Source organism: Camelina sativa, chromosome 5 (genome assembly GCF_000633955.1).
Source record: "Camelina sativa cultivar DH55 chromosome 5, Cs, whole genome shotgun sequence".
NCBI classification, from domain to species: Eukaryota; Viridiplantae; Streptophyta; class Magnoliopsida; order Brassicales; family Brassicaceae; genus Camelina; species Camelina sativa.
The window spans coordinates 19,283,463-19,295,366 of NC_025689.1; the positions used below are offsets into that span (position 1 = coordinate 19,283,463).

The window sequence follows — 11,904 nt, forward strand, 5'->3', positions numbered from 1 at the left end:
TCTGATCCGGTTTGGCTTTGGATTTTATGAATTTTGAAGTTTAGGTTCTTTTTGAATATTTGAAATTTGTGAGTTTGAATTCGGGAAAAATGTCGCTAAATACATGAACTTTCAAATTTAGACCAAAAAAACCATGAACTTCGTGGGAGGCCATTTAATACATCAATTTCTGTTGACTAGCCATTTAAAACACCAAATATTGTTGACCAAGCCAAAATAGACATACTGTTAAATGAGATAACTGAGCAACTAACGACCGTTATTTTGCTATTTAACGACATGTTGTTTTTGGCGTCATCAACGATATTTGATGTTTTAAACGGCTACTCAACAAAACTTGATGTATTAAATGGCCTCTCACAAAGTTCATGATTTTTTTGGCCTAAATTTGAAAGTTTATGTATTTACTTACATTTTATCTAACTTGAGTAGTCTAATTTTTTATTATTCAACTAATAATGACTAATTATTGAATGAGTTATTTAAACCTCCAAAATAAAAAGTCATCCTATACTCTTCAAAAACACATTATTGAACTGGAGTATATTTCAATAAAAATGTAATAATGTAATTTGATCACATGTATATTATTTTTGTTTGTTAATAGACAAATAAAATTCAGCACAAGGGTTCTCATAGTATTTTACAAAAGTAAATATTATTTTTAATCATTTTTATGTTTTCGAAAAACATAGAAGAGTAATACATCAACAAATTTAACAAATCACCTCTCAAATAATGGAGAAGATATATAAATGTATTTTTAATTACATAAATAGTAGATTCTACATTTTCTGTTAAATAATATCTACGTCATGAATTATATTCATGAAAATTTCTCAAGTTTTAAATATCTTAAACTCAATTTGATGTAAATAAATAATATTTTTTTCAATTATAACCAAAAATATTATTGCAAAGGATATTTGCTGCACCTGTACAAATAACAATAAATAGTATAATAGGTAAATTAAGCTTGATTTTACAGTTTAGAGGTATAAAGCAAAAATTGTCGAGTAATGTGAACAAAAAAAAATCAAAATGCATTATCTTTTTTTGTGTATACATAATTCGATTAAGAAATTTTTTCGTCTTGTTGAGTACAAAAAAATTATTAAATTATATAATTTTGGATTAATACATGAACTTTCAAATTTAGGCAAAAAAACTATAAACTTTGTGAGAGGCCATTTAATACGTCAAATTTTATTGAGTATCCGTTTAAAACATCAAATATTGTTGATGACACCAAAAACAACATGCCGTTAAATAGCAAAGTAACGGTCGTTAGTTGCTCAGTTATCTCATTTAACGGTATGTCTATTTTGACTTGGTCAATAATATTTGGTGTTTTAAATGGCTAATTAACAGAAATTGATGTATTAAATGGCCTCCCACGAAGGTTTTTTTTCTCTAAATTAGAAAATTTATGGATTTAATGACATTTTTCCCGTTTAAATTCGGCTCAGAATATTCGGATCCGTTTTGTTTTGTGTCGGATTCTCGAGTTTGGATTTTATGCCCACACAAACCTAAGTCCAAACTAAGTCTTCTTTAATGGGCTTTTCCACTATATTTGCGAGGTGGCCCAATAACTACTGTTCCAGTGGTGGCAATTCGTGATAAAAAACAACAAAATAACGTCAATTTTTGTTGTTAAATATTTTAATTACCTAGCGATTTGTCACCTTTTGTCGTTACTAGTTTGAGATTACCACCAACACGAATAAAATTAGGATGTACATGACACAATTGCCCATCTTTGCCAGCGTAAACTAACTTGGATTTTTCCAAAAAAACAAAATAAAAATAGCAAAAAATAAATTAAAATATATTAAAATAAATTAAAATAAATTAAAATATATATACACTAACTTACTTAGCATTTACATACATCTCTTCTCTTTCTCGTTGTTTCCGCAGAAAGCAAAAAAATCTCTGTAAAACCAAAACCATGACGGAGTCACATTTATGGAATTGGATCTCGTCGCCTTTATCGATCTCCGCTCTTTTCATCTCCTCCGTCTTCGTTTTATTCGGATTTTTATTGAAGCCGAAGCGGAATAGTATCCGTCGTCACGATCGAACCGTCTCCACCGTCACCTCAGACGTCGGATCTGTTAATATTACCGGAGATACCGTCGCTGATGTTATTGTTGTTGGCGCTGGTGTTGCTGGTTCTGCTCTTGCTTATACTCTTGGAAAGGTCTGTTTTATATAATTTTGATAAGCGTAATTTTTAAGGATTCGTAATTAGGAAGAAGGGATGGTTTTAGAGGATTTTGATTTCGGTGTTATGAGGAATGAAACAGTGCGTTTTTTCTAGTGCTAATTATTGCTTTAGTGAAATTGAATTTGAGATTCTATTCGTTTGTGTTGAAGTAGTGTTCGTTCTGGTTTCGTGGATTTGGATTTGAAATGTTACATAGTAGTGATTGTGAAAACAATTACAATGCAGGAGTTCTTGAGTTTTGCATTGGTCAACTTCATCACTGTTTGTGATTTATATTAAAACGTTTGGAGTTTGGACACATTGCACGAAACCTATTTTGTCTTTGCACGAAACCTTTTTTTGTCCTTTTACTTGAATCATTTGTTTTTACGAAAACAACTTGTTTTGCGGAATGCACGAGCTCTTGAGGTTATTTAGGAGGGTCAACGAATACTATTTGATTTCAGGAAACGTTAAAAGTTTGCTGTTGTTCTTTGACTTTAAGGGGATAACTTAAGTTGAGTTAGAAGCCAAACTAGTTTACAGAGCAGGTTTTTAAATGCTGTTATGGTTGTTCCTTTGGAGAATTTATTTACTATTGGTTTTTATGCAGTCTACTGTTGTGTGTCACAGTGTGCTAGAAGTGCTAAATTGCATACTGTTTTGTGATCTTATGTTATAGGATAAGCGTCGAGTTCACGTGATTGAAAGAGATTTGTCTGAGCCTGATCGTATTGTTGGAGAACTGTTACAACCTGGTGGTTACCTTAAGTTACTAGAGTTGGGAATTGAAGGTAAGTAAAAATTTGGTTGACATCTAGTTTGCTCTGTAGTTGTTTACTAGTGAAATGACGTCAAGGGTGATATCTACAGATTGTGTGGAGGGAATAGATGCTCAGCGTGTGTATGGTTATGGACTTTTTAAGGATGGGAAACGCATTCGCTTAGCTTATCCTTTGGAGAAGTTTCATGAAGATGTATCAGGAAGGAGCTTTCACAATGGACGCTTTATACAAAGAATGCGGGAGAAAGCTGCTTCACTTCCCAAGTATGTTTCTTCCTTTTATAAATTCCTCCAGGTGTTGTTATGGCCTATAGGCCTTTTATCCTTTTACCTGCTCTGCCTACACTTACTTGAATTTCCAAGGTGTTAATCCCAGTTTCTGAAACAGTATTAGTACTATGTTAAAACCTACTGAAGATTCATAAAACATTGTTTTTGAATCACTTATCTTAAATGGTTCTCGCTTGGTTAAATCACTTATTTTTATTATACGAGGCAGTTTTGTGTACTGCTAATGACGGACTGTTTCTACTTATATCTATACTCAACAGTGTTCAGCTAGAGCAAGGAACAGTTCTTTCTCTTCTAGAAGAGAATGGGACTATCAAAGGTGTGAGATATAAGAATAAAGCAGGGGAGGAACAAACAGCATTTGCAGCTTTGACTATAGTTTGTGACGGTTGTTTCTCAAACCTGCGTCGCTCTCTGTGCAATCCTCAGGTAACAGGCAGTTTTGTGTACTGCTAATGACGGACTGTTTTCTCGTATCAGAGTTTACTCTCAGCTGATTTTACAAAAGCAAAAAAAAAAAACTGTATTAGCTTCAAAAGTAATTAGTATATATGTCTGCTATCTTCACACAGGTCGAGGTGCCTTCTTGTTTTGTCGGTTTGGTCTTAGAGAACTGCAATCTCCCATACGCAAACCATGGACATGTTGTCTTAGCAGATCCATCACCAATTTTGATGTATCCAATTAGTAGCACAGAGGTCCGGTGCCTAGTTGATGTTCCCGGCCAGAAATTGCCGTCCATTGCAAGTGGTGAAATGAAAAAATATTTGAAGACTGTTGTGGCTCCACAGGTATGGGAGCTTTTTTTTTTTCTCACACTGTGCATTTCTATTCAAGGCGTTTTTCTTAAACTTTGTTGATAAATTAGTGTTTTTCTCTTCTTATCTAGATGCCTCATGAGGTTTATGAATCTTTCATTGCTGCGGTTGATAAAGGAAACATTAAGTCCATGCCAAACAGAAGCATGCCAGCTTCTCCTTACCCTACTCCTGGGGCTTTGTTAATGGGAGATGCATTTAACATGCGTCATCCTTTAACAGGTGGAGGAATGACAGTTGCATTATCTGACATTGTTGTCCTGCGTAATCTTCTTAGACCGCTGCGTGACCTTAGTGACGGTGCTAGTCTCTGCAAATATCTCGAATCATTTTACACTCTGCGAAAGGTAAAACATCAATTGTAGACTAATTTGTAGTCTATATAAGAATCAAGATAGTTAGGTTTTTGTTGTTGTCAAAGTGTGAACCAGTGTTTTGAAATACTCACTTGCAGCCAGTAGCAGCCACAATTAACACCCTAGCCAATGCTCTTTACCAAGTGTTCTGTTCATCAGAAAATGAAGCAAAAAACGAGATGAGGGAAGCGTGCTTCGATTATCTGGGCCTCGGAGGTATGTGCACAAGTGGACCAGTAGCTCTGCTTTCGGGTTTGAACCCTCGACCGTTAACACTTGTGTGCCATTTCTTTGCGGTTGCGGTTTATGGAGTCATACGGTTGTTAATCCCATTCCCTTCCCCAAAACGAATCTGGCTTGGAGCCAAATTGATATTGGTACGAATAACATTATTCAGTTTTCATCAGTCTATTATTTTAGTTGTATCGGTATGATCGTAACGCATAAAGCAAACAATCGCAGGGAGCATCGGGGATAATATTTCCGATAATAAAAGCGGAAGGAGTTAGGCAGATGTTTTTCCCAGCAACTGTACCTGCATACTACAGAGCTCCTCCGGTTAAAGGAGAAACCAAATGTTCATAGTTCCGATTGATTTCTGTCACACATCCAAAAGAAAATGAAAGTTGTGGATTGCTTCTGTTGAGTTTTTGTTGTGTTAGTGTTCTTTAAACGTATACAAATGTCAAAAATGCAATGATTGTCTCTGTTTTTATTTTATTTTTATTTTTTTTATATATAGGTTTTGATGGTTGTATTGTATCTTATTGCTAACGGTATATTTGCACAAGAGTCTCTGCGTTATAAAAATTGTTTTCTGTGAAAACCATTCTTGAAACTATGAGTCTTGTTTGTTTCGTGTGTCTATAGCTTAACATACACATAATTCTACAGATGGGTTGCAAAAAGAGCAAAAAATTGGTCACGTAAACTGTTGCTTTAAAAGATTTTATTATGCACAACATGTGATTTTGACTACATTTAAATAGAAACCTAATTATTTCGACCTTCACTTTTAGTCTTCTTTTATTAGTAGTGTTTGTCTTCTTACTAGTTACTACACCTGCAAGAGCATTAAAAAATAAGGTTGCTGTTAGCCTGTTTACTTCTAGAGTGGTCAGCGAACTTAAATCTGTTTAACACTTTAAAAAGTAATTTTCAGTACTTAACAAAAAAAAAAAAACTTTATTTAACGATTTCAAGATTACAACACTTTCAAGATTTTCCAACTTGTATAGTGATTAATACTTGTTGGCTCTTCTCTGTTGGGATACAATCCAAGTCCCACATCTGAAGTTTATAGGGATTATCATTAATATATAAAGAGTTAGGGTCAATCTACTAATTGCTAATTGGTTTTTAGTTAGAAGCCAAGATAAACGCAAATCAAACATTCTCGAGCTTAAAAAATTATCGGGTGATCCGAGTGATCACCCGATAATTTCACCCTATTACATCCTCATCTACTTCCAAACAAGCAACCGTCGAGAATTATGTAAACCATGTGGTCCAGTGTAAATTACAAATGACAAAACACAGAAGTCGTTTATAGGTCTATGTTGCTATCACTTATTAGGATATTGTAGATTTAAAACAGACAAGGATTAAATTCAAATGGAGCCATAAATATATAGTAGGTTTAACAAGTCCCACACAACTTGTTACCAAAAAGAAAAAAAAAATCCCACACAACTCGACAAGTCCATCATTTATATGCGGGTAGTTAAATAGTAAATGCACCACGAAGTNATATGCAGGTTGTTAAATAGTAAATGCACCACGAAGTTATGAAAATAAGTTGGTAGTTTCATTTTGTTAATGCTACATAAAGGTTTGGTGAAAAATGTGAAATTAATGTTAGCGAAGAACAATTAATAGTGATTACTGATTATCCTGTCGTGAGAGATTTGAGCAGATCGAAGGAGAGAAAGTGGAGTTGGATTCTGAATGCTTTCGACGATGATTCCAATCCAGAACATTTGCCGCAAAGTTGTAGGTCTCGCATCGGCCGATGTTACTGTCTCGAGTCTCTACTTCCGGTCAATCAGCTGGTTCAGATCCCTTTCTTCGGTGAAGCTAAAAATCTTGGTTATCTCTGTTTTGTACTTGTCCACCCTTGTATTATTGGTCAGTTATAAAACATACTGTAATAAATTTCATAACCAAGTACAAATGAAGTTGCACAAAATTGGTCAACCATTTTAAGAGGCAGAAAAATAAGTGAACTCCAAAGTACAAATATGATTTAGTTAAAGTTGTTATTTAACACTAATCAGGAGGTGAAAAAAATCACCTACCAAAACTCTTTATATATTCATGACCAAACAATACATTTCTTTAGATCTATAAAACAAAAAAACAAATAAAATGTCGACTGCTCATATCATAACCATCACTCTCTTCATCACAACAACACTACTACTGTCCTCAAACGCCAAACCACTTTTTCCAGCGATTTTAATCTTTGGCGATTCAACGGTTGACACAGGCAACAACAATTACCCTTCACAAACAATCTTCAGAGCTAAACATGTTCCTTACGGCATTGATTTCCCAAGCCACTCACCAAATGGAAGATTCTCAAACGGAAAAATTTTCTCCGACATAATTGCAACCAAACTCAACATCAAACAGTTTGTGCCTCCTTTCTTACAACCAAATCTCACTGACCAAGACATTGTGACCGGAGTCTGTTTTGCATCAGCAGGTGCAGGTTACGATGACCAAACCAGTCTCATCACACAAGCGATTCCTGTCTCGGAACAACCCAATATGTTCAAGAGTTACATTGCTCGTCTTAAGAGTATCGTAGGAGACAAGAAAGCTATGAAGATCATAAACAATGCTTTCGTGGTTGTGAGTGCAGGGCCTAATGATTTCATCTTGAATTATTATGATGTTCCCTCATGGCGTCGCGTGTATCCTAGCATTTCTGATTACCAAGACTTTGTGCTTAATAGGCTTAACAATTTCGTGCGGGTAACGTCATAAGATATTTCCTCTACAAGAAATTAGGGTTTTTGAACTGATTATAAACGCTTTTTAACCTATTTTTCGATAACTTGTCTTGTTCATCTCTCAAATAATTTTTCCGGTATGTGTGCAGGAGGTTTATAGTCTAGGTGGCCGGAAAATTTTGGTCGGAGGTTTACCACCAATGGGATGTTTACCGATTCAAATGACTGCACAATTCCGCAACGTCCTAAGGTTTTGCTTGGAACAAGAAAACAGAGACTCTGTTTTATACAATCAGAAACTTCAGAAGCTCTTACCTCAGATCGAAGCATCACTTACAGGAAGCAAGATTCTTTACTCTAATGTCTATGAACCTATGATGGACATGATCCAAAACCCTAGCAAATACGGTATACATAGAAAGATCTTTCTTGTTCCCCAAGTTATTCTTGTGAGATTTGTAACATTCTCGTATGTGGGATTAAATAGGGTTTAAAGAGACGACGAGAGGATGCTGTGGAACAGGGTTCATGGAGACGAGCTTCATGTGTAATGCTTATTCTTCCATGTGTCAGAATCGCTCGGAGTTTCTGTTCTTTGACTCGATACATCCATCGGAAGCTGCCTATAGTTACATTGGCAACGTTCTTGATACTAAGATTCGTGGGTGGCTTAAGGGTTAAGTCATCACGATTTGTGGTCAAATTATTTTGTTTCATAATGCGACTATTTGTGGTCTTGTCGTTTTTAATCAAGTATAACTTTGGCTCTTACTGGTGCTTTAAATTTTAGCGGTATTGCACAAAGGAAATCAGTTGACAATTCCATTTGTTGAAAAATTCAAAATAAGTTGACTTTCATTATAAAAATCTGTCAGTCAGTCAACAACAAGGACGCTACTGAAGGAGTTTTGTATGTGAAAGCAGATGCAAGCTGCATGAAAAATGGAGGAGATTAGTATTATCACGAAATCGACCCGGAAACTTCCATTTATGATCTAGCGATTACTTGGTTTAAGCTAATATTTTTAAACCTTATCAAGACAACAAAAAGGAATACCGTTTTGGGAAAACAAAATGTTAAACATTTTTGAACACAAAATTGAGAGGGAAAGTCTTAAAAAGAAAAGTTTGTCGATTTTCTGTGTAATAATTTTGAACATTGGTTTAAAACATATTCATTGGGTGTTTTACTTTTATCAAGCCTAGAGAGTACTAGTAAAGTTCATTGGGTGTTTTTCCCAAATCTAGCATGTCTCAACACGAATGTTAAGCACAAGTGCACAACTAGAAAAGACTTTGAACAAGTGTTTGTGTATGATTTAAGATCTTGAAAAAGTTCCGAAAAAAAAAAAGAAGGAAAAAACCTCCTAAGACCAAAAAACTTCGACTCAAGTGGTCATATTCAAGCATCCTTTGTTTCAGAGTATTACAGATCTTACCAAATTTGGAAATTTTTTGTTTGCCCAAATCCTTTTAACAAAAAGAAAAAAATTAAGAAATAGAATAAATATTATTAAGACACTTCGAAAAAACTATAATAATAAGATTCCAAACACTTTTTACAAATATTGTTTATTTCCTTGTTGGATAATTGTACAAACCACATTGTTTAAGTACCCAACTTGTTGTAAATGTCACTTATGTACCGATGCAGTTTGCTCTCTTTTTTTTTTTTTTGATAGTTTTCGTGAATCAATCAGTTTGTTTTATCCAGTCAAAATTGTGTGTTTTGTTGAGTTAAAATTTTGGTTGAGAACTATGAGCTTGATTTATTGCCTTGAGACCATTTAGCATTGTTTAAGAATGACTTTGAAGTTTAGAAAAATTATTACTGGATCACTTTATATAACTCCTGTCACTTTGAAATTTGGATGATTTGAGCTTCAACTTGTTTATTTGGACTTAATATAGAATTATTATATCTCACTTAGGGGATTGGTAATCATGTAATGGATCATACATTTAGAGTTTAACCCACAATATTTTCTCCACTCTTTATAAACTCTGAATAGTTAGACTCAATTTTAGCCTAGTACCACACCTTTAACCTATCTATGCTTCATACCACTTACATTCTTATGTCATCATCATCATGTGCATTTATGTGCAAACACTACAGAGTATACAAACCGACGTAGCTTTCCTCTAGTTAGGATTGTGGTTGTAGTTTATTTGGGTGATTGGTATTGAGTTGTGTCTATAGTTATGTTCATAAGCATGTATTGAGCTTTCATGATTCAGTTCTTTTGATGCAGTTTTTGTGAGACGAGAACCGGTTCCACTCCCCCATTTTACAAAGAAAAAAACAAAATAAATAAATAAATAAAGAATGAAATGAGAAGGAGCAAGAATGGAACCGGAAAAGACAGTTTAATCTTGGTTATATATCGACAAGCATCTATAGCACTTATGATTTGTTTGGGGTTTTGCATTGGTTGGTTTGATCCGAGTTAGAAGAAAACTGTGTACCTCCCAGTTGGTTTGTGTCTCAATATGATTTTGCATAATGGTTTACATCCGTTCGCATTGCTGTAAACCTTAACCATTTGAGCCACCTTGAAACTGTCTATTACCTAGACCATAACGTATTCAATATTCCCTTTGTGAGAGTTTACACATTTACTAATAAATGTTAAGAAGTTAAGTTATCTGAGTCTGAAAGTCTTTGTGATCTTGGGATTTAATGAAGTTTCTATAGTCATGGCGAAGTACAATTTAGTATGGTTTGATATGAGTTTTGTGAAGTGGTTTGAATGAAATTGATTGAGAGCATGATCCTAGAAGAATATCTGAGTTCTCGCGTTTTCAAACCTCTTTCCTTGGCAAAGATTTTGTTTTTAGTGTTTTTTGTTTTTAGTGTTTTTTGTCATTCATTTAATATTTATTTTGAGTCATTTGGCGTATCTTTGTTTGTTTTTTTTCGGTCTTTTTTTGAGTTGTGATTAGGTGTGGAGACAATGTGCTGGATTTGGAGTCCTTTGGTTGGATTCGAGCTGAACCGGAGTAAATAAGCAGAAAGTGACTTTTAGACATCTTCATAGTTGAACTAAATCATGAAGTCCGGACAATATGTTGAATTCTGGAGAAGTCTGGTGAAGTATGTGAACAAATTTGTTGAAGTCTGGTGAAGTTTGTAGACAAGTCTGCTAAATTCTGGTGAAATCTAGTGAAGTTTGTAGACAAATCTGTTGAAGTCTGGTGTCTTTCTGCCTGCGATCCAGACACTTATTTTTTTCTTCTAAATTATTCTATTTTCATTTTTATTTTATTTCTTTTATTTTAATAAGAGTATAAATAGTCCAAGAACCTAATTAGTAGAACACGTTCTATTTTTTTTTTGGCTGCACTTGAGAGTTTTTGTGAGACACATTTTGGGATTCTAGAGATCCATCTTTTCTGACAATATGGAGAAGAATTCTAAACCCTTTTCTTGTTTATTTCATTAATCTATTAGGTCTTCTTCTTCTCTTTATGTTGTTCAATTCTGTGTGAGTAGTCTCATTATTGGGTTTTAGGGTTCTATTTAGGAGATTTAATGAATTGATATTTTGATTGTTGTTTGGAGTTTTTAATCCTTCGGTTCTTTGATTTACATTTTCTTAATGCTAGAATAGGACTGATCACCTTGTTCTAGATTCTAGGTCTTTCTATGTATCAAAAGTGTTCGATAGAATGCCTAAAAGATGTGAATTGAGAAATATATGTCTAGCCTGCAAAAGTTGATGTTAGAACATATTGTGAACTTAATGAACTTGTTTGGTAATGCGAATTTGGCTAGGAGGTTGCAAATAAAAGTGTAGCAAACTAATAGATAAGTTTAGTGATTAATGCCTTGAAAGATGGTGATATGTCTGTATTTTGCATTTCCTTAGCTTGTATTTGTCATGCATTTAGCTAGGACAACTAGTTGATTTGCATCATTTTAGAACCTCTTTTGTATATTTTGCATGTTTAGGAAGTTTCTGCATTTCCTTGCATACATTGCGCATTTTGGAGTTTTTCATGTGTGTAGGAGATGTTGGAAGCGCAGAGGGTCGAGCCACGCTCCTCACTTCCACNACATTTCGGAGTTTTTCAGGTGTCTAGGAGATGTTGGAAGCGCAGAGGGTCGAGCCACGCTCCTCACTTCCACAATCGAGCGCTCCTCACTTCCTCAACCGAGCCCTCCTCACTCCCTCAATCGAGCCATCATGCGAGCCACCGGTCTAGGGATTCAGCTTTTGACGTCTTCCTGAAAGTTGTAGAGAATTGAGTCATCTTTCCAATGCCGTTTATTTCAAGCCAATCGGAGGTGTGGTTCAAGAGTTATCATGGTTCTAGTGGATGCGTATACACCCAGCTCGAGCCACTTCTACTCACCAATGGAGTCACTGGACGCACACGGACAAAATCGCGTATGCGAGGAAGACGCTCCCTCTGACATGTTTCAGGAGATTCCTAAACCGACGCTCTATCTTGTCGTTTTAAGTTTTAGGGATTCACGCGT

At 34.9% G+C, this 11,904-nt stretch overlaps 2 protein-coding genes across 2 annotated transcripts; both read left to right on the top strand.

Moving 5' to 3' along the window:
* On the top strand, positions 1,897-5,287 carry LOC104787229 (squalene epoxidase 1-like). The gene is made up of 8 exons (XM_010512767.1): positions 1,897-2,206; positions 2,895-3,006; positions 3,086-3,260; positions 3,548-3,716; positions 3,860-4,078; positions 4,177-4,452; positions 4,560-4,838; positions 4,924-5,287. The coding sequence occupies exons 1-8, from the start codon at positions 1,955-1,957 to the stop codon at positions 5,044-5,046; spliced, it is 1,605 nt and encodes a 534-aa protein (XP_010511069.1). The 5' UTR covers positions 1,897-1,954; the 3' UTR covers positions 5,047-5,287.
* On the top strand, positions 6,817-8,232 carry LOC104787230 (GDSL esterase/lipase At1g58430). The gene is made up of 3 exons (XM_010512768.2): positions 6,817-7,440; positions 7,568-7,826; positions 7,906-8,232. Exons 1-3 carry the CDS (start codon positions 6,829-6,831, stop codon positions 8,097-8,099), a joined length of 1,065 nt encoding a protein of 354 aa, XP_010511070.1. The 5' UTR covers positions 6,817-6,828; the 3' UTR covers positions 8,100-8,232.